General features: G+C 36.6%; 1 protein-coding gene across 2 annotated transcripts in view; it reads right to left on the reverse strand.

The window, feature by feature from the left end:
* The window catches only part of DENND1B (DENN domain containing 1B), a 150707-nt gene that overhangs the window by 41409 nt on the left and 85030 nt on the right, over nt 1-24268 (reverse strand). For both annotated transcript variants that reach the window (XM_063165530.1, XM_063165529.1), the window contains 4 exons: nt 15356-15456; nt 9819-9864; nt 8204-8305; nt 380-505 (listed from right to left, as the gene is read on the reverse strand). In XM_063165530.1, the coding sequence (XP_063021600.1) occupies nt 380-505; nt 8204-8305; nt 9819-9864; nt 15356-15456 (375 nt within the window). The remainder of the gene's footprint in view (nt 1-379; nt 506-8203; nt 8306-9818; nt 9865-15355; nt 15457-24268) is intronic.

The following is a 24268-nucleotide window of genomic DNA, read 5'->3' on the forward strand; positions in this document are numbered from 1 at the left end:
TTCTGCTAGGAAAGAAGCTTCTGCCCTCCAACACAGCAAAATCTCTGGAAAAATGATGGAGTCTGAAAGGCACAGCCCCTTCAGTTCTTCACCACACTAAACCAGGTGAGCTGTGTGTGAGCAGCTTCACTAATAAAAGCTGATTTTATACTTAAAAAATAACAAAATTGATACAAACAAGAAAATAGCTGACTTTGGATGAGTATTTTTTAGCTCAATTCACTGTTGAGAGATGGTGGTATCTTCCAATTCCTTAGCACAGAGTAAGATTTAAAACAGACTATTCCAGACTGGCATAAAACATTTCACATTTTGCTTGAAAGACTGAGACCCTGCTCCTATCAATTCAAGGAAAAAGGCGACAGGGCAGCCATCTTACTGGTTTGTATCTCAGTGCATCTCTGTAGGATCCGAAGAGCGCTGCCTGTGCCCGAAGGAAGGCCTTGGCCACTCCGTCGCCCGTGGCTGTCGACTGCTTTTTCAGTTTATTTTTCAAGGCCGAGACCTGCGTGACAGAGTGGAACAGTTAAATTAACACCTCAGAAATTGGTACAGCGAGGTATGAACCCAATCAGCAGGCAAACCATAGTGTCTATAGGTCAGCCAAAAATTCATCCTCCTCCTTGATAGCTTATCTTTTTAACTGCAAGGAGCACCTGCTGGCCTGTTAATTGAAATGAAGGCAGGGGATGATGGTAGAGTGCTAATGCAGATTGGTTTATGCTCTCTTTTTTTCCCAAGGCCTCTTGACATAAATATGCTTAATTATTTTACAGTAAAATGCATGCAAGACACTTTATTGCAGATTTTTGTTCCAGCATAATATGCATTTGCTTGCTTGAATGTAGACAGTTGGATCTGTTTTATTTAAGCTATGAAGGTTTATTTTTAAGGATTCTTAATGGTCACTTACTAGTCAGTGCCAAGGAGTATCTCTTATTTTAGGTCAAATTCCTATCTTATATAATTTCTCATGCAACATGGGAGTACCTGCTACCACAGGCAAATAGTTGAGAAAAGTTTTTTGTAAATTCAGTGTAACACAGCCTACAGAATTGTCCTTGAAGATAAATGTGAAAGGGAAGGAAAAAAAAAAAACAGCAATTAGGAAGTGCCTGCAGTTTAGAAGAAAAAAAGACCACTGCGATTACAGTGCTTGACTTTTTAAAAGAGGTTTGTGTTTTTTACTTGGCAAATAACAACCACTGGTTAGACAGAATTAGAGAAAAAGAAAAAAAGAAACGGTGGGAAGTTTTAATTTAATAACTGCTACTTCAACATATTTTGGAGGAAAATCATATAATTCTAGAATTATTACAAGATATGTGGAATTTTACCCACATATAGCCTGTCCTCTCCTAATTTCTATCATGAGGGACACCCGGAAAATAAGTCAACTTTACTTACATAGAATACACATTTCTACATCCCTTTGTATTGCAATGTTCCACAACAGGGCATTATTTAAGTCTCTAAATGAAGGAACACTCTGAGTCACTATTTAAAAGGAATATTATAAATACAAACTTATCACCAAAACAGCTTTCATTCTTTTGGAAATATATGCAAGAATGAATATCTTTTTGTTTCTTTATGCAAGCAGTCCTGACTGCTCTTGTAGATGATGATTGTAATTGAAGTGTCAACCTAATTAACAACTAAACTTTGAATAATGCTAATGAGAACTGAACATGGCATCAGAGAAAAGACCAGCTCTACAGGTGATAAACCTTCACAGTAGTGACATTTTCCAGTGTAAAGTCACAGTTACTGTGATCTGATCAAAGAGAGAGACCCCCATTGGGTCCAATTATAACTATAGTTTGGAAAAAAAAATTATTGAGTTATGATGTTCATAATCTATGCAGAAAGGCCTTTACAGTATAGGTCTTTTCCCCATAGCTGTGATCTTTTCAATTTATATCCAAGCTCCACAGATCTAGATAAAAGTTTTGAGCCTGATTCGTTTAGCCCATGGAAAGCACACACCAAGGCTCATTTACGTTCTTGCCTTACACCTCAAAAGGAAAAAAAACAGTACAAGTCCAAGTACAAAAACCAGTTAAGAAGTTCAAGGTTGAAAAAATAAATGCATGTCTTGGTTTTGTGGTTTGATTTTTTTTTTCTTTTGTTCTGTATTGTACGATTATTTTAAAGTAGTAAAATATAAGACTTCATAGTGGGGAAAATAAATGCATACAAGGAAGACCTGCATATAGACAGTAGCACAATTTGACTAAAATAAAAGCAATAACATTAATTCAACAAGAACTGTCACCGTTAACATTTTGTCTCTGTCAAGACAGGCAAATGTAAGGGAGGTAAAATGCAAAAAAATTTCTAGACTCTTTCAAATCTACATTCTTCTAAATTGTACCGTACAATTAGGGGAAATTATGGCAGATGATAGGACAGGTTAAGAGAGGAGGGAGGGTAAAGATAATGCAGAGCAGAGGGATTACATGACCAAATGAGGAACATGAATGAAAAAGGTATTTTCTAATTTTCTCAGTTCAGGCATACCCTAAGCACCCTACTGTAAATTTGATTAACAGGATGCTTTAGGCAAAAAATGTGCTAAAAAGAACAGCAGAAAACAACCAATCTCCTGCTCTGCTGGTGTGTTATTAGTGCAGCAATATTAAGACTCTCCAATGGGCTGAGAGGCACTCTAGACAGACACACATCTTTGTGTGCTGTCCTGGAGAGAGCTTGAGCCTCAGAAAGACAATGCCAGAGTTCAAAGAAAGCTCCTCCAACTCCCGCTTCTCTCAGGGGGCAATGCTTAAAGGCGAGAAGAGCTCCATCAGATTTATCTGCAGAAGAACCAGGAGCAGGGTGCTCTCAAGAAGAAGCCTGCAGAGATCACGGGAGCCACAGGTGTGTGTGAGCACAGCCCTGATGTGCCTGCTGTCCCCTGCAGGACCCTGGCTGGGGACCCCAAAGTGCCCCTGGGACCTGCCATGGCATCCTCCAAGCTGAGGCCAGTGAACACACAGGAACAGGACAGGGCTTAGTCAGGGCTCAGCCCAGCCACACTTGGGTAGGCTGATGGCAAATTCTCCCAGTTCCGCATGTGAATCAAAGCCAGAGTGACAATGCAGTTATTACAGCCAGGATAGCAGGCACAGGTAAGAGACAGTGTGCACTGATCTCCTGGGAAGGACCTGGTACACAGCAGGATTGTGGTTGCTTACATCCATGCACCTCAAACCAAGGAAATGTGAGACCCCTTTGGGTGACACCACTAACAGCACTTGAAATTATTTTAAAATTACACAATTCTGACACTAACCAAAAAAACCAGCAAGCAGCATCTGTATCAAAATCTTTTCCTCATTTATATTTCATATTTTATATTTTAACCCATTTACCTAACTATGATTCAGAACGCTCATCCTTTTTTCTTTTGTATCTCTCTTGCAGAAATAGACTTTCATGAAGTTTAAAAATAAAGAACTGCAAGAAACAAACTGCAGGGGCTAGAATGCTGTTAAAATTTATTTCTGAAAGACACCAGTGATGCACTGCAGAAATTGTATTATTAATTTACACTAGAAGCAAACTGTTTTTATCTTCTCCTAGCAACAGCTTCTCACAGGAAGGTGACTTCATTGGACAGATAAACACTGCCAGTGAAGAGCAATCAGAACTTCAGGAAGGTCTAAATCAATACAGTAGTTTTTCAAAGATACAGATGAGACTGATGTGTAATTAAGCGTATCTAAAATGCAGAAACACACTGTGTTGGTCATTGAAGCAAAAAGTGTAATTTATTTAAATGGTTACCCATACATCCTTTCTAGATCTCCTAAAATCTAAATATCTGATAGACAGAAAACATGACTAATATCTCTTCAATATCCATGTGAATAGAAGACTTATATATAATTTAAACACATACAGAAGAATTATGTTTGTATTTGTTTGTTATCTGAGAAATACAGAACCATACACTGGAGTTTTGAAGGACTATTAGATCTCTGAAAAAATATATCCAGTTATTTCTCTGGTATTAGCAACACTTCTTATGTTTTAAACTACTTTTTGCTGTTCTCCATCAGATGATACCACTACAAAGGTAAGTAGAAGGTCACTCAAAAACAAGAAAGTAAGAGAAGATCACAGAGAAAAGGAACAAAACAAAAACCTCAAAACAAACCAGAGTCTGATCATTTCTAGTAAAGGGCTTCTGTGTATTTGAATATTATCTATACACAGAGGATTAGGCATCTCAGGGAGACCACCAGCATTAACTAAAAATTTCCTCATTTAGTCAAAAACAGCTACTTAAATGCAAATGTTTTCAAAACTAGCTGTACTTTTCAATCTCATATGCTAGCTTCTAAAACTATATCAAGGTTCAACAGAATCTCAACTCTAAGTTCACAATAAATAGTCATTTCATAACACTGCAAGCACTGCTGACTGCTGAGTTTCCAAATATATTTTTGTATACTTTCTTACAGAAAAAAACATCATTAATTATGCTATTTATATTTTGCAAAAAAATCTTTTTAATTGCACTGTTATACATTGACTTTAATTTCTTTATAATACCATTAATCATCATATCTTACAAAATAATTTGTACTCCAAATAATTGCTGCATAAAGTAACCAATTTTTTGCGCTACTTTTAGAACAGTAATGTTCATATGCCAAATTTATGGTGTTAAAATCCTCTAAATTTAGGAATCTCAAAACTAAATCTCTGAAGTCCAGTTTACATTCTGTACTGCATCACAGTGTGTAGGTACCAGGCAGTACAAACACTGCACATCTTTTAACAGCTCTGTAGCTTTTGCAGTTGACAATATTTAACCAGCACAGAAGAAGTTAAAAGACTATAAAGTCTGTTGTCTTCTGAAGATCATATTTATAAAAGTTCTGCTCAGTCTATGATTTCAAGTCATTAAGACTTGGTTGCTAGAGGTGATGCTGTCAATTCTGGAAGCTGTTTGGGAAAGTGTTCACATCTGAGCAAAGGAGAAGTCTTTATGTCAGAGTTAAGTGCAAGCATGTATTACAGGGTCAGGCCCAAAATTTATAAATTTCAGTCTATGGTCATATGTGTTCTTCTAGTGCCTTATATTATTAAAGTAGTGATCTCAGTATTATTATATTAGGAAATTTACTCCCACAGAAGTAGCTCCTTTTCTTTTTTTTTTTTTTTAATTAAAAAATAATAGACAAATTCACAGTGAAATGATGAAATTTAAAAACAAGCTTTCTTGTCAGAAAAGTGAAAAAAGAGGGGCTTTCCCCCTTCCAAGAAAACAAAGGATTCCTGAAAGTCTTGCCCTGATTTATTCTCCCAATTTTAAATACCTTAGGAGTAGCGGAACTGCTACTGGCATGGTAGTATTTCTAACAGTCAATAAATCTAAAATATTATGTGTGAATATTGGAATGAAGCCATTAAGAAGATTACAGCATGCAACACAGCAGAGGGTCCCCATGAAAAAAGGACTGGTAATTCAGGACAACTGTGACCACTGACCTTTGAACAGTCAAGACCACTGGTCAGTCTGACAGAATAATAGAGTTCACATGCATGGAAACTCATCTAGCCTGTACCTATAATTTAAATGCTTAAGTGAATGATTTAAAAATGCCTTTAAATCTCAGTTAATTTATTATACAGTTTATTAGACAATGCCATAGAATAATGTTTCTTTCAATCTTAAATTTATCCTGAAAAAATTCACGATCAGAGCGTGTATACAAGGGTAAACCATTAAATACCTATGCTGTGAGGACATCATCAGGCTTATTGATCAAGAAAATAATTACTCTGTTCCCTCTGGACACAAGAAACAATTTTAAAAAACTTGGAAAATACTGCATTTCTTTTGTTAGGCTGTTAACCAACCTGGAATCAATTTTTGAAAGGGACAGTAAGACTACAACTTCTTTTATATTTTCAGTTCTTCATTCTGTTTTAATGCCTTTCAGAGGTACTCATTATATTTTTTCATCAGAAGTTTTACTACTTTTGTATGTACGCTTATGAGGTTTTTCTATATAAGTTAAAATGTTTCACACATGTATCTCTGACGTTCCCTTTAATGTTTGAAGCCTGACTTACCATTTTGACTCTACACTCCTGTGTCTTACACTTTTCCCCAAGATGTCAGCAGCTGCACTGCCCCTCATGAATGCAAAAGGAGGACAAGCATTTTGTCACCTTATGAACCAAACACAGCCCTGTGCCTTTTGCTTCCAGGTTTTCCAATTATAATTGTATATACATTCCATCAAAATGTTTAAAGTGCCTTACGGATTGAAGTGAACTAAGAGATTGGACTATTCAAATTAAAAACTTCAGTATAAAACCCTCAAGTTCTGCAAGTATATTTTGCATACAACACTGGCTTTTTTTGCTTTATATAAGTCTAGACTGTACGCTTGGATAACCTAAATTAAGATTTGCAGTAATAACATGCATGTATTCTGGGAGAAAATACACTTCTAGAAGCAGTCAGATCTGTAGCCCTATTTCCTTTATGCTAGTCTGCTTATTTAGAGATCATTTTTATATGCACCTGTAAAACACATGACAAGTGCCTCTTATGGCACAAAGATCCATTTTGGCTGTTCAAAGGACCTCCAGCTGTAACTCCAGTATGTCATGGAATATGATGCCTAATTCTCAATTCCACATCCAGCTATTATTTAGCATGCAGGCCTTCATGACATTATAACATCAACCCTGTTCACTCTGTGGAAGTCCAGTTAAAGCTCCTGACACACCAGGAAATGGCTCTTTCTTTACTTGTTATACTCTCAAATGACAGAGTACAGTCAAAGTTACTGTATTTATATTTGTGCTTGTATCCATGCATATGTAAATCACAAAACATCACAAAAATATACCAATTTAATAATAAATACACTAATGTAAACCACAGAACATCATAGTAATTTTATAGTCTTTTACATCTCTGAACTACAGTTGATACAGAGTCCAAAGACTGACCAGGTGATCTATAAAAATGTTTAGACTTATTTTTAGATCATTAAAATCAAAGGGCAGTGTCACAAATGCTATCATCAAGAGTTTGACTTCCATTGTACTAAATATATATACAAATTATCAACAGTAACAAAAGACACAGTATGCCACAATAGGATCTTACTTTGATTATGACAGGGGTATTTTATGATTTACAATTTCAGAAAATGTAACTCTTTGATTTCATATTTTGATATAAAATTCTTTGTCTTGACAACTATTTGTGACAGCTTGTGCATCTTTAATTGAATAATGAAAACAGTGGTTTCACAATTATATTCTTTTAGAGCTCTACTGGGAAAAACAAGATAAGTGAATTTTGTGACTGTTTAAAATGATATACAGAGTATGTTCTCCTATAGGCAATAAAAAAAAGAAAAAAAAAGGCAAAAAAAAAGCAGGGGGGCACCCTCTGCAAGATCAAAGTCCAGAAAGAACTGGCACTTAATTTATCATCCTTTACAGACAAAAGACAGCTTTCGTCATTTCAAAAGGATCAGATGTCTTTTATGACAAACTGGGTTTGCAGTTTAATTTACAAATAGAATTCTAAGTAAGCAGTCTTTGCTCTGCCAAAGCAAATGACAAACAGTATAGGTTTTCATTCACACAGCCCTCAGCAGGATAGAAGAGATTAAAATAAAACTGAAATAATTTAGAGAAAACAAATAAATGTTTCACAAAGTTGAAGAAGATCAAAGCCTGAATTTTCTGACCCCAACTGTACAAGCATTTCTTATTATATTGACCAGTGCCATCAGATCATTAATTAAAAGGAAAGCGCTGGCAGGTGGCAGGGAAGCAGAAGCCGATAATTGGCCCCCTTCTTCTTTTTGCCTTCAAAAACTCTCTGGTTCTTTTGCAAGACATGCCACTAGGCAGACAGAAATGCCTACTTTGTAATATAATGATTAAGATGAGATGAAGAGACTCTTGCGTTTAAAGCAGCTCTGCCTAATGAATGCAGCTAGCTTTATAATTATGATCCTACTTTTACAATAAGGAATATGATGTTCCATTCAACGTCTCCTCAGCCGTCAAAAAGGTAAAAATCTCAAATGTAGGGGTCTACACTAGGTGCTTTTCACCCCCTTACTCCTTTTACAGCAGTTAGCAAAACGAGGCAAAAATAATTATGAGTAATTCAAGCACCTATATAAGAAAGAATGAAATGTCTAAGACTCACCACTTCACCAGGTAGGTTGTTCAGGTCATTAAAAGGGGTTTCTAGAGTGTTTGTGTCAACATTTAGCAAAACCACATCCTCCAGTGATCTATTTTTTACTCTCTGTTAGGAAGAAAAAAAAAATACTCGAAAAACAATTTACTACGGCGTCCTCCTGAAGTACATTTTCCTTATACTGTGCTAAATTACAAATGATTTTATACAAAGGACAGTAATGGCAAAAAACAGTTGGAGCTTTAGATGTAGAATCTGGGAATTAGATACAGCATTCAAAGTAGCTTTTAAAAATACTTCCTATTTTTCAAACGCTAAGGTTATATTAATAATCTCTGAGAGGAATTTATACAGAATGCAGTTGAATATATTGGATAAATATATATTGGAACTACACATATATTGTAACAACATTTCATTCTCTCATATTTGTGAAAATCAGATAGGATATTAATCATACAATCAGATGAAAACCAGAAAAAAAGTACAATTATTTGCAGATTTATGTAAGTACCAAGCATGTGATGCCTACTATTACCACAGAAGAATGGATAAAATGCTTTTTCATCAGTGTGCTTGGCTAGCAGCTAAGAATTAAATAATTTGTTCCTTTCAGGAAAAAGGGATAGAACTCTTTTCTATATGGCCCTACAATAATACATAATAATGCAGTGCAGGAAATAATTCCTGAAGGAACTGACATCTTTTTTTAAGGGCAGATCTTTCAGTTCCATTATTTCCTTATTGAATAAGAAAAAGCATCCTAATCAAGATATTACAACTGATGCATGCAGGTCATAATGATTTGGGAGCACAGAAGGCTGTGCCTGGAGTTGAGAAGTGTAGATGATATAGAAGGCCTTTTTTTGGAAAAACAAAAGTGCTGGTGGCTCAGAGAAGAACCCACCCCATCACCTTAGCAGATGTAAATTGATCCTTAGAAACTGCTTTAGCAGAAGTGCAAATCAAATAATGTTCCCAAATCAATTATCTACTCTGCATGATAATCAGATGGCACATGTAGTCTCCACAGCATAATCAAATGGTTATGGAAAAAGGCAAAACTATTTCTTACCCAGCTATAATGTACCAGTCAGCTGAGTTCTACTGCGTTGCTTTATGTTCAAATCTGTAAAAGCCACCTCTTGTTTTTTGGCAAAAAATACTAATTTCTAAGTTAATAGTTAGAAATGTAATGGGATGTAGGTTAGATTCAAGTTTTCAGAGGGACAGGAACATATATTATCTGGGAAATCACAGTAATGCTGAAATCTGAGTGACAGTGACCCCAAAATAAATTTTACCTGTTCCTGAAAAATAAATTTTTCCTCATTATTGGGGAGATCTCTTGCTAAAGTGCTAAAAGGCAGGAAAATAGCTTCCACTAAGCTATTAATAAGACAGAGAAAATCCTGATGTAGAGATACATGTCTTCATAAAATACTTCAAAATTAAGATTTCAATGAGTGATATTTTTTACTTAGTATAGCATATGAAGCTTAAATTTTGTAATTCTGCATGCTAAAATAGAGGGATTTTTTCTAAAACATTTCCATTAAAATTTTTTTATGGCACACACACCTCATGCTTCCCAGTACACTGAAGAGGACAGTAAACTTACCTCTATCAAGCTTAAGTGGACGCCAATTAGATAAGGCATCGGTGCACTGAAGGAAAGGAGTGGAAAACATCAAGTTTTAAATACAACAGTAATGGAGCATTTTAAATCTTGGTACATAAGACCCTAGTAGACAGTCACTGTTTAAGACAGTATTAAATGAACACAGTTGATACAGGAATGTTTACTAGACAAGGAAAATTTTGATTTACTCTGTAGTAAAGATGACAACAAAATAAAGGATGCTGCTGCAAACTATGAGGCATGAGCAAGGAGGCACCACAGCTTTTCCTCCAGACCCAGTTCCAGTAACTGACCACACTGAGCTAACCCAGCCAATGTTCCCAAAGTGGGCTGGTTTTAAAACACCAGCTGGAGGACATGGTCCTGCTTACCATCACCAGAGTGCAACACAAACATCATTACCACCAGTTTTGGTTTTGAACCCTCCCCTGGCAAGCCTTTGGAAGCTGTATAATATCCTATTTAACTCAAGATAATCTCCTTCCAATTCTCCTTTCCAATTTTCATTAGACAAGGAACTATATTCTCCAAATAGAACAAATATCCACACAAAGCTGCTGCAGTAAGACCTCCTGCAGCATGCAAGCAAGAAACTGAATTAGGGCAACATCTGACCAAGAATATACTCAGTGTCCAGCACTGAAGGAAAAAACCTCAACAATCACTATGAGACTTTTGGGTACTGTGAGATTACTGACAATATTCACTCTCAGAGCAGTGAGCAATTGACAGGTTGGTTTAGGCAACTCATGGAAAATGAGTCACTAACAGACCACAGAGAAAAAAAAACTAAATAAAAATAATCCCTGAAAAATAATGGAAGGCAAGATAACATATAAGAGTACACAGCTCACAGTAATTTCTCTCATGGCAATAATCTGATCACAGATCTGCACCAGTGGCACTGACTGATTGGTGGTTGACTTCCCAAGGATGGGGCAAGGTTTCACAGCATCAATTCATGCAGTCTCATCCATTTAGTCCCACTTCTGGGACCAAAAAAAGCAATTCTCACCTGCCTACAACTACAGCCCATTTTAGAAAAATCCGTACACTCTATGTACTAGCCAATTGCTCTCATTAACAATGTCCCACAGGAGAAGATCAATGCAAAAAAAAAAAAATCCAAACAAAGACCAACAAACAAAACCAAAAGCTCAGACTGACTGAGGCCCAAACAAGATTTCATGGTGTCTATGATATCAAAATATAGGTTTGCTGAAATTGCAAACTGTCATAGCTTAAGGTTTCTAGGCAATGGGGCTTCCAAAAAGGAAAAAAGGCCTCTGTTTTTCCACACATCTTTTTATTAGCCCAATACTGACAAAATTTAGCACTTCCTGATGACTTCATCCAGGCTGATCCTTGTCTTTGTGAATTAACACAAATTACATGGAGTTGTAAACAAGTGTCACTCCAGAGCAGACACCCATATATATTCAGAGAGAATTTAAACAGCTTTAAACCACTCTATAGATTAAAGAATGCTTTGTACTATGTAACATATTTAACCCAGCCACTAAGAATTATTAAGGCTGACATGTTACTGAGAATTCTGCTGCAGAATATGCAGCAAAACAGATCCTCAGGTTCCTCATATTAGGATATCTCAGTGGTACAAATAACATGAACAGGCAAAACTACAGTGAAAACAAGTGCTATGTCATGTATGGATTTTATGCACACTTGTTTTCTCATACATCAACACTGTGCCAGTAGCTTCACCATGCCTGTGCTGACTTAAGGTAGCTGATGATTTGCTCCATTAATAAATCTGCCATTAGAAAGGGAAGCATGTAGCTCTTTTCTCTACAGAACAAAGCAACACTACACCATTTCAATTTTGAAGTTAACAGAATAAAGTTACAAAGCACATCTTGAAAATGGATGAAATAAAAACTGCAGGCATGGAAAGTCAATTTAATCGTTTTCAGCAAAAGGTAATTTTATTACTGCTGGATTCTGAAGCCTTAACAGCAGAGGACTGGAATACGCACACGAAATTGCTTACTACGATACTACTGGGAGCTGCTATAGAGTTTTCTCTTGCTTATGCATGTCACCATCAAAAATAACAATCAGTGGTATCACTGCCCAAAATAATTACTATGTTATGCAAAACATCCAAGTTAATTGGAAAATAATTGCCCCATTCTCACGAAAACAGACGTATGTATATCCTAATTCAGAAGAGACCAAATCTCATAAAGACCTATTGCAATTGTAACTTGAATTTTCTGATTGCATTACATTCTCAACAGAGCACCAGTATAACAGATGCTTTATCATCCACAGACAAAACTGGCATATATTCTAATACTGGTGATTCAGTTTGCCAAGATATTAGACAGAAATTTCATTAAATTACCTTTCTTCTTCACAAAAAATAATTTTATTCAAATATAATTACTGTATCAATGTTCAAACTTAATTTTTGTAACAGTTTTCTTGAAAGCCAGCCACCCACTCCACTGAGTGCAAGAGTCTCCTATTACTTACTTAAATGTAGAAGAGAAATCAATTTTTTACAACATAATATAAAACTCAATTTTTTATGAACTGCACAGTGGATTTTTTTCTGCACCTACAATGAATATAACTTTCTCAGCCTATATTGTGCTATCTTCTAGAAAAATAAATTTCTGACAACTCCTTTTTTGGATGGTCACTCCAATTCTCACAGTGGAGCTCCCATAATGGCACTCCAGGCCAAGCTAAGCTCATGGGGGTACCAAGCCCCTCCTGAAGCCATGAACAGAGACTCTGCTCTGCCCCAGAGCCTGGCACTCTCAGCCTGCCACTCCTCAGGGTGGTGCAGTCCACACTCACCCTCTGCTTTGGGCTACTCCAGCATCATCTGTTACATTAGCTCTAAATCCAGCCTGTAAATCAGGCAGCAGGATAGAAATTAATAGATTTTAATTAAAAAGGCAAGTGAAAAAATGGAAATAATTTTAATATAGCCTTTTTTTCCTCAAAGATACATTTTTCTTTTTTTCCTGCTTACAAAATGTACCAGTTAGGCACTTAATGTAATTTATCAAAGTCTAACCCCACAGAATTGCATATCTTATAATGATAATATTATGAAGATTCTCAGTCCAACTAATAAAAAAAAAAGTGGACTTCTCTCAAAATATGCTATATGATTAATGTGCAAAAAAAAAGGTTACAGAATGAGGCGTATCTTTAAATTGATAGATTTAAATGAATTTGATCTTTGTTTACAAAAAGCCTTACTTCCACAGAATGAACAAATTATTCAACTGATATTCCCCTACTTCATATACTTGAATGCCATTTCAGGACAACACTAAGAAAATGAGATTTCATGGGAGACATTCCAAGAAGTCCAAGTGAAAGAGTGACAATGAAATTTCTAGGCACGTTGAGCTAAAATGGCACTTTTATAAAATGAAATTTGCTTATAAAAATGACATTAAAAAGAGAAGTGTGCAAAATAACTTTTGCATTCTATTAATTTTAAATTGGCGTGATCCTGTTGGACTGCAAACTAGGTCAGGCCTACTACAATCTTTGACCTTAAGAATTCATCAAGGTTCTTTAACTTGCTATATTATATACCTCTGAGGAGAACATCTATTTACTGTTAATATATCAGAACATGAGGAAAGCTAAGTCATTGGTGTGTTTTTATTACACTTTTCCAACCTGTCTCACAAAAGAATCATTTAGATGAACAGAAAGAGAAATGTAAATGTACAAAAATCTGAGTAAAAAGGTCTGAATTACTGCGATAAATTCATCAGCTGTGCATTTCTTTTCATGAACTTTATGTTTCCTTTTGAACATCTCTAAAACAGGGGAACTTTTTACTCCACCCTACCATACTACTGTGAAAAAGAATACGGGATATAAACGAATTTTACAAGTTTAAGAAACTCCATGCTTCTTTTTAATGAGTAAAAAAATTTCTCAGGTCATACCTCTGTGACCTAGAATCCCAACTATTATCATCATCACATGGAGATGTGTACAGCATCTCATATTGTTATTTCTGGAAACATTACGTGGGCTTAGAAGGGGAAATAAAAAAAAATCTTTTCATATTCAGGATGCACTCTACAGGGTACAGCTTGCATAAAAGTGTTGATCTGCCTTCTGAGAAAAGCATTTTTGGATGATCTGAAAAATCACAAAGGTTCTGGCCATAAGCTCAAGTAATACAAAAACTAAATACACCCAAGTTCTACCCCATCCTGGTATATTTTATCAAAGGCAGGAGGAGAAACAATTAGAACAGAGTTTCTTCAAAAGAAAACCATTATTAAACATGAAAGGCTTTACTGTACTTGTAAGTAAAATGAGGAGCTGGAGAAAAACATTTATTCTCTTTTTTAAAACAACAAATAATATATACATGAATTGTAAGAACTACCACAAAAAAAAAATATAACATGGACAAATATTGTGAACTTCAGGAAAAACTACCAAAGGCACTTAAGGAAACACAGTGAGGATTTGTTTGAAAACAAAAGTTCATTAGACTAGATGGAGTTCAGTAGAACAGCAATGCATTCGTAGGTTTGAGGGGGAAAAACTCAAACCAAAATCAACAACATAAAGCCCAGCAAACACATAAGCATAATTTATTTCTACAAAGAAAACACAGACTTAGCTCTGCTTAGGTAATATCTGGCTGCGTCTCAGGTTTTATATATAATAATAATAATTCCTAATCTCTAGAACAGCTTGAAATGGTTCATTTTTCCATAACAGACCCAGAGGGTCTAGGTAAAGTGAATATCTCCAGGGATGGATATTCCTGCTTAAAGGGAAAATGGAAACTCTCATTTGTTATCTCTGCCACTATTCTGAATAAAAGCAAGAAATTGTGAAACACAGGCATGTGGAAACATCATCCCCTAGAAGGATCAGAAGTGAATCAAAAAGTGATTCTTGTTCAACTTAAAAATATGCCAAAACCACAAAATCAGTCATGTGAACAGAAACTCATCAGGAAAAGCAGAATTCTTGTAATAAAAATTTTGGAGTCCCAAAAGGAGTTTTTAAGCTCTTTTGGGAAGGGGCTGGCTAGAATCCTGAGCCTGGCTGAGTTAAAATACAAGTACTAAATCACTGATGAATACTAACATCTGATTCTGGAAAAAATGATCAGGGTTTTTTTGAATGCTTCTAGAAGTATAATGTATTTCAACCTAAACTAAAAGCCAAATAAAAGAAAATTGTAACATGCTTGCATTTAAATTATTGAATGAATTCTCTTACCAACAAAACAGAACCAGTTCTCACAAACAGGATTCTAAATGCTATACTAATAGCAATCAGCACTGTAATTCAAGATACCAATTCAAACATCAAGGCATGATGGAATATCCCTAGTCAAGTCATCATTTAAGCATTGGCCTAAGTGCTTTCATAAACTGGAACCTGTTTGCTTAGTCATAATAAAAAGTCAATGTTTTCATCAGTTCCTCAGAATTCTAAGACAGTTCAGAATCTCAGAAATGGGGATAACAGGTTAGCTATCTTACCAGCAGTAGTCCAGAAGATGTGGAGGAAGCACTGGGATGTAAATATGTTGCCAATACATTGGATATAACAATGCAGCTGACGCATGAACACAAGCAGTTAACTAAAAATAAAAATATACACACAGAATTGGCAACAAAAAAACCATGAATAAAAAGAAAATACAAAATCTTAAATTAACTTTAGACATGCAAAAATCTTAACCTCCCCAAACCACTTATATAATTTTGTAAATTACTCTGAATTGCAAAAACACATCGACAAAAAACTCTGATGTATGTATACAAGCACAACATCTGCAAGAAGGCAGGCTAACAAGTCAGCCCTCCCTGCTCAGCTATTCCCTTAGAAAAAGGGAAATAATCATGAATTGCTTGATGCAGTCATGGTCAAACATGAGCACTGCCATGAACACACAGGACTGAAGTGCACCCCTGTTCCACTTGGCTCCACTGAGTGGGAAAGACTCAGGAGATTTTTCTAGTCCCCTATTTTAACTGGAATTGATCTGAAGCTGCATGAAACCACAGAACTGCACAAAATTCAGAAGCAGCATTAACTCCTGTTTGGGTCACTACCTTGATTTCCAAACTATCTTATAAAAAAAAATCTGAAGTGAATATTCCTGTAACAAAAATGCATCTTAATTATAATTTTCCAAAATTCCCTTCCCAAAGCAGAGACTTCCAAGCCTGGCACAAGGATCGTGGAAAATGAACTCCTTGATCAAGGAGGTGCTACAAACTGCTTACCACTCCAAACGGACATCTCGGGTTTTCTAAAACAAACAAACACCACAACCACCACTTTACCCCCAAAACAAAGAAACAAAGAAGTATGGAATTCATTAGAAATGGGGCCAAGTTCATTCCACAAGTGAACAAAATAATGTTGCAATATGTAAAGAATTCCAATTTGATCTATCTTTGCTTTAAGGGAGTCTCTCAAATTTTTGTTATTTTAATATGCAGGCACAGAGTTACAACAGAATGAGAAAAAATCCAGACTGTTCACAACATGGCAGCCTATATCCATCCCATGTAGCACTACAAACCTCATAGAAAAAGGAGAAAAAACACTGTAAGAGCATGCCCCATACAGAAGTTACCAAGCTAACGGAAAAGAAGAGGCTCTCCTAATGTTTCATATCACAACTAAATTACTACCCGAGTTTAACTTGATAATGACACTGTTTATTAGACATGAACTTTCACAGTAACAAAACAAAGAGCAAAAAATAAAATGTAAATCCTGCCCATACAGCAAGTGCTAAAACATTATGGATTTTACAGGGAAAAAAACCAACCCTCTTTGTGGAACAGATCAGCAGTTAAAGTGTTCACATCCTGGTTGTCTTGGACATTTAGATTTGTAAATAAAAATTACATTACAATTTTGTACACATATTTTTACACTAAAAATTAAAAAAAGCAGTTTCAAGACCATTGCAGCAGAAATCACAGACAATTACAATTTGTGCAGCCTAGTTTGCTCAGCCCTCAGATTAATATAACACGATTAAATATGGAAAAGAAGAGGGTCTGAAAGCTCCTGAGGGATATCATTAGGGCAAATTGCCAAAGAATGAAACATGAGCCAGTCAGGAGAGTCTGGAAGCTGCAAGGGTACCAAGGGACTTGAATGTTCGACAGTTGGAGCTTCAGTAATGTGTGAACTGCAGGTTAAGGTATCAGGAGACTCTGCTCACTGACACACAGAATGTCACTATTGACCAGCGAGCTGCCCCAGCCTGACAGCTACACAGCAGAAAGCCAAGGATATCATAATTCCCTATTTAAACTCTTCCTTGCACATTAACATCTCCTTTCTTAGCTTTACACTACACTTCTGCAATTACTCTCATTTTGGACTTATAATAATGGGTATTTTAATAATTATTGGGTTGTTACTATGAATTGATTTGGGGAAGAAATAAATGAGTACCTTCTCCCACTTCTACACAATGGGATTTATGAGGTTTATTTCCATATTATCTCTCTGTGTAGCTGAACTAACACTACTGTTAGCACAGTCCAGCTCAGCATCGTGTTTTTTGCTCTTTCACTCAGAATAGATATGGTATTACTATTATGTCCACATACTTTTGTACATAGTATATAAATTTCAAACCACAACAACCTATAGAAAAAAATCAGCATTTCTTGTATTTCAATCAGAGGCTGCAACAAAGCTGAGCATACAGTTATACAGGATATCCCCTAATGTATACAGTTGCCTCCTCCTTCTCTTAATAGGCATTCTTAAATTATGAATTAAGATGACTATACTATTTGCATGAAGAAATTTTCCTATCTTATGCATGTCTGTTATATTTTAATTCTCACTTTAACAGAGGAACTATGCAATTACTTAAAAACATCTGAAGTTTTATTAACTTGTTTTATAATCTGTATTTTAGTGTGGCACTCCCACTAGCATCTATTTACCATTTATAATTTTTTATCTACTATTTTTTTTATTTCTAGCAGGAAAGGCAAAGATTTGATAACTTACACATCGAGCTTTTGTTGTGCTGTTCATCGCTTTTCTATTTAATAACATCTTACGGTAAGATCTTATTTAAACATTTCCCTCTATGCTGTTGCAGTATGTTTCCAAACATTTTAGTATGCCATGAATATGTTTTAAAGTTTCCTGTTTACAAGCCTGTAACACAAGCAGCTATGGGACTGTGCTGCTCTTCAAACTGTGCCACATTTTATTATTCTGCCAACTCTGCCTTTAAGCAAATACTGATAAGATAATTATGGATTTCATATTAAAATTTGCATACTTGGTGTAAAACAATCTCTTTTTTGCCTTTTTTTTTTTTTTTTTGCTGTTTCAATGGTGACTGCATTTCTCAAATGCATTAGTTATTTAAATAACCTTCCTCTTTAACTGACACATCCACTCCACAGAACAGAATGGGAACTGCTGTGAGCACTGAACAATGCTGCATTTAAGGAACAAGGCAGTTCAGGAGCTCTGAAAAGCCAGGTACCAGGGAGAACTCGACCATTTACATCAGAGCTCCACAGAGGTGACACCGGGTTTGGAGGTGTCCAACAGCGTCCATGCACAGGAGCTGAGCCTGGCAGGCACCTGCCAAAGGCTACAGGGCACATCCTCAAACAGAGCACTCAGCACAAGCTCCCAGGCAAAGAAATGAGATCTGCTGCTTGACCAAGTGGGGATATCTTCTGCAGAAAACAATTCCTTACACTATTAAGGCACAAAGACATCTCTCTGGAGTCTGTCAATTGACTGCTATCTATTCCAAAAGGAGTTATCAAGAACTACCTTGAAAAGATATGTCATAGATCATAAAAATCAAAAGAGGTACACGTCTCCAAAGTTATCTTGAAGTCATCTTCAGCAGACATTCTCCCAAACCATCTTGAAGTTGTCCTCAAGACTGTGTCCAACCCTACCTATTCTTCCACTGACAGCTGGATATAAACACCAACTGTGAATTGTGATTCCTTTTACAGGTAGGTTTTACACTAAAGGCAAACGCCTCTGTCCAATAAAGGTTGCTGTATGTTTATGTATGCACACAGATATATCATTGCACAACTCTGCAGTTGATGCAGATGAAAAACCTTAAATTATAACAGACAAGTGCTGAAGAACCTCATCTCTGCAAATCTCACAATTTATTTCTTGGTTTGAGGCAACAAATGATGTCGAGACATCCTCCTGTAGTTCATTTCACTACAGAAGATCTACTAGGGCTGTGTTTCTATCCATTAAAAAATGGGCAGACAGTTTTTAAGTAAAGTTTTTGTCAGCTGAAACTCATTTGCCAATACTCAACAGAACTTCTAATACTTTTACTTCCATCAATTTTGATATTTAGATTGCTTTTTCTCCATTTCAAAGAATGTCTTTTAGTTAAACAATTTTTATTTTCAGAAATAAATCTAATTATCTTTTTAAAACTGGTTTAAATAAGGTAGTTTTGAATTACATGAACAGCATGAGTCAAATTATTTGAATTAGTTAAAAGCAAAATTTTAATGTTCAACCCTTTAACAAATAAACACATCTAATTTGAATTCTCTAACATTTACACGGGGCATAAGAAGCTTTATGTCTTTTTCCAACAGTAATAGACTTATTAATAGTACTGAGTCCAACTGAAAGTTTCTACTCTGTTTCTGATCTCTCCTGATAAGATGCTGCAGCCAGAATCAACATGTGAGCTTTCATATACTGCAAGGAAAGTAACTGGTGTTTTCTCCAGAGTAAACTCTCGAGTGATTCTGGTAAAACAATTTTTACCTTTGCCCCTGAAAAAAAAAATTCTGAAACTGCACGTCCAATGAGAATACAATCTTTCCAAATAGTGGGAGACCACATAAAGAATTTGTTAGCAAATGATTGGGTGACAGAAAATTGATTACTACCAAATCTCAACAAGACTGAAACAATGCCCAAATTCTAGAGAATTAAGAGCTCCTTTCTACCTTATGGCAATAAGCAGACAGTTGGGAAGGCTGTTGTTCAAAATCTATGCAGTAATGAACATGAACAGCCAGCAGAAGTTTTAGTTCAGGACTTGATCAAAGCAGGTTTACCTGCTCCTGGGAACACAAAGAGTGCAGCTCCTCCCCTCCTTTCCCTCATGTGGATGCAGTAATTCTGATGTGTGTATCTGCTACGCCAATGCTCACTTCTACCAGTGAATCTTTCCAAGAGACTGGTCCCTTTTTCTGTTCATGTCTCTTCCTCATTTCAGGTCTTGCTAAAACACTGCACCATGTCTGGAGCCACACTACTTCAGTTGAAACATTTTCTGCAGACTCACAGCTAATGCTTATTTGATACCTATCATTCACATTATTTCAATGAGTAACATAAAAATACCTGTATCCTGCACAAAAGGTATCTGGCAGTTTCTTTCTATTGATATAAATTACTTTGTTCAAAGTCTTTTCTATAATCAAAGGTAAAATGAGAGAAAGAGCATAGGTGGCAAGATTTGCACACATTGCAAAGCACAAACAAGGAAGACAGAAACTGATTAGCAGAATCTTGTCAGAAAGCCAAAAACGGCAACAGAAGTTAAACAAATGCTAAAGTAAAATTAACCTGTGATTCTATAGAACCTTTCAAAATCTACTGTAAACAACTAAAGAACTACTGTGATAAAAGCATTTCCTGAAAAATCATCAAACACTGTCAATCTCTGTCAACACCATGTCCAGAAATGGGTACTGGTGTGCTCTCTCCCTCCTCCCTAACAGTCCCAATGGGCCAAAGAACTGCTTCCCTCCCACTGCCTTGACCACACATATGTTGAAAGATGCCCAAGATTCTGTTTAGTTTCATTATCTCATCTACTCATTAATACCTATAGCAACAAACCCTAGGGCTGGGTCACAGTTTTACCACAATTACAGCAGTCACCATCAGCCTGGACCAACCCTTGTGGCTCCTTCCCCAATATCCCAGTTCACAAGAATTACTGAGAAACACTGTCTGCTTCCTGAAAGGAGAACAGTTGCATAGGTGAAGGCATAGGAAGCCTCTACTCTACATTACTGTAACTCCTAAATTAAACCAACTTTATCTTAGAGGGGCCAACACATCTAAATCCTGTTTGATTGAGAATGAGATCAGGCCCCAAGCCCATAACCGATGCTTTACATTTGTGGAGACCAACCTTTCCATCCACTTCTTGAATGGGGGGCAGGGCAGGGGAAGACTGCTGGGGAGTGAAAGTGGGAAGGGAGATCTTGCTTTGCCAGTTTACAAGAGAGCATAAATCTATTCCCAGCTCTAAAGATTAAACAGTCAGACTAAATGATAAACCTAGATGATTGTGCCAGCACTGGTGAGAAATCAGTGAGGGAAAAAATTTAGCAACAAAAGAGAACAGAATATATTGTCCAAGCCATGATATGCAAAGCCACTTCCATGCAATTCTTTAATTTAGCTCCTGGCTAATCATTTTCCATCTGCCATCCCCATAATCTTTAGGAAGAAAAAGAGGGAGGACCTTAAATGAGCCATAATGCATTTTCCTCCTGTTGGCAAGATGAAAATCCATCTCTTCTCTCTCACAGGAGGGAGAGAGAAAGGGAAATATATTTCAGTTCACAGATGAATATTTTAACTTTTTCCCTTCTAAAAATTAAAGATGTAAAAGAAAACACCTATATAAAAAACTTATTTTCTCCCTGAATTGCTGTTGGTTTTTTTTAGGATTATTCACTTCCTTATATCATTCTTTCTGGGGGACGGAAAGGGAAGAGATGAGTGTTATTCATGATTTTGACAGCACTTCATATACAATCAATTTCATTCTTTTCTTGCAGTTCTTGATTCACAAAGCAGCATTATGGCATCATTCTTGTGCATTAGCTTGGAAGAGAAAAGAGAAGGCTGCAGACATGGCTTGTTCCTTGTCCATGGCTGTAGGAGTGACACGCTGCCCAAGAAGGGAAGCTGAGCAGAAAATAGAACTGAAGTGGTAGTAGACAGGTGAGTGCTCTACAAGGAATACCACTGACATACTGTGCCTACACCAGGGACCCACAGGCACTTACAAAGATAATCAGAGGTATCTATATAACAAAGTAGGTGTTGGTGCAGAGAAAAAAACATGTAACTTCATTCAGTTACTCACTGTTTTCATACCACAAAGGTTTTTCATATTTTTTGTAGGTTGAAAATGAAACTCTTGGACGTTAATCACCAGGTTTTATCCCTAAAACACTAGAGACTGGGTTAATAGCATGTCTCTTTTGATACTCATTTACTTACCTATGCTTCTTTATATCATCTGCTCAAAAATTGCAGTTTCCTCACATTTCTTCATTTCATCTCTGTATTTTCTTGATTTGTTTATTCTCATTTTGACATTCATTTATTGCTTAACTTCTTTATCTGTTCCTCACTCACAAAACCACAGAACACCACAAATATATACATCTTTGTGTCCCTTTTCTGACCTTGATGCCTCCTTTCCTTCCTCCTTTATTTTATGAACCATCTCCATTGAGGAAGAGCTACCCTCCCAGAAAATTAGGGGATTCTGCAAATGTTTCTCACCTCTGAAAGGAGAGCATCCAGGAAAATCACTTTTATTAACATTTCTTCCTCCAAAGGAAATCCCTGGCATGTTGTTTTGCCATCCACTAATTAAGAAGCAGCAGGAACAAACTTCCTTGTGAATGGCTTACTTAAGACAATTTACAGTAGCAGGAGTAGAGATAACCAACAATTATGCTACAGAGCTCATCTTATCATTGGTGAAATGAGGAAAAAAAAAGAGCAATAAAGCAGCAGCAAGCATGAAAAGGGGAAATCTTGCCATACCAGCACACCAGACCAATGGCTGGTACTACACTCACTCTTCAGCAACTCCTCCTTATTGCTTTTGCTTCACATGGCCACCGAATGACTCCAGTGGTGCTTTCTGTAGGGGGTGAGACAGTTCTGCTCAACAGAATAAGGACTATTTCCCCTTCAGCTCCTCTTCAGCCCAACCACAAAGGACTCGGCTCCTAAAGGCTTCTCCGAGTCCCACAGCAGTGCCCACACTGGCTCTACACAGCATTTAGTTCCCTCAGTTTCTACTGAATTGCCAAAAGTCATACAAAAAAGAAACAACTTTGCCCCAGATTGACTCAGTCTTAGAGCTTTCTTTTCCCTGCAAGTGTAAGGAAGGGAAAAATTAAATTCTGGAACTAATTTGTAGATCTGTCTACACGCCTTTTCTTTTTACAGCACGGATTTTTGAGGCTTGGGATCTCAAATTTTTTTTTACAACACCAGTAATGGAGTTTCTCCTGTTTTACATAGAAGGCAGGTAATAACAATTTCCAACTATTTACTAGCTTTTTCTCTTCTGCTCTCATTAAAAAAAAAATGTGATGACATATTTCAATTTCTTTTCACAAATTCTTTAAGCAATTATTTATCCTTGGTTGATGAGGAAACTATTCTGAACTTCAAGACTGAGACAGCTTTCCAGATCTGGCTGTATATTCTAACCCCACTTTATTCTTAATGACATCCACATCCCACAGCCTCATTGCTGGAAATGTGCTCCCTACAGGTGTCCCAATGGGAACTTAACTGCACCTACAACAGTTTACCCCTCTGTCCAGTTATCTTACACTGCCTACATATGAACTATAAAAAAATTAAATGCCACTTGTCATTTATTTCCAGACCAAATGGCCTATCTGAGGCTATATTCCAAAATTAATTCTAATTATGCTTCTGGGAGCACAGTGAGTATCAGCAGAATATCCATTCTGCCCTGCAGGTTAATGATAAATTCTCATCCCTTTCTTGACTTTTAAGAACTAAATTTAGCCCTTGAACACTTCCAGGTCACATGAATTTGAGATATGAATTAAATTTTAAATCTGTAATACTTTTTCCTGAGCAACTACGGACAGTGTGACAAGAGCTGAACAAGACTAATGAGAAAAGAGAATAAAGCCAAGAGTCCAATTCACTGAGGGCATCTGGGGGCGACTGTAGAAAGCTCTCTTCCCATGGAATCAACAGTAAAAGTGATTCCACAAATGTATGTGTGTAAATTCAGTGCTCCTTCACCACCAAAACAAATAAATCTGTATCTTTTGTTTATATTTATGTCTGTTTTTTGTAGGGCTACCAAAGAAACCCAGAGGCAGCGCCAAGCAGAACTTGTAACGACCGCGCTGTGAGACACGCCAGGCTTGTATTTCCCAAAATAAATACTGGTCAAAGCAGAGATAACATTTAGACATTTGCTTTAAAGTGTAGCATCCCTTCCACCTGCCAGTGCTGGCTGCAGAAGATCCAATCTAGTTAGCATATTCCTGACAGGCTGCTGAGAAAGCTGCTGTCAGACACTGGCCAGCCGGGTGCTGAGACGGAGCACACAGCCCCAGCTGACTAGTTAGGGA

This window comes from Melospiza melodia, chromosome 11 (genome assembly GCF_035770615.1).
Source record: "Melospiza melodia melodia isolate bMelMel2 chromosome 11, bMelMel2.pri, whole genome shotgun sequence".
Taxonomy (NCBI): domain Eukaryota; kingdom Metazoa; phylum Chordata; class Aves; order Passeriformes; family Passerellidae; genus Melospiza; species Melospiza melodia.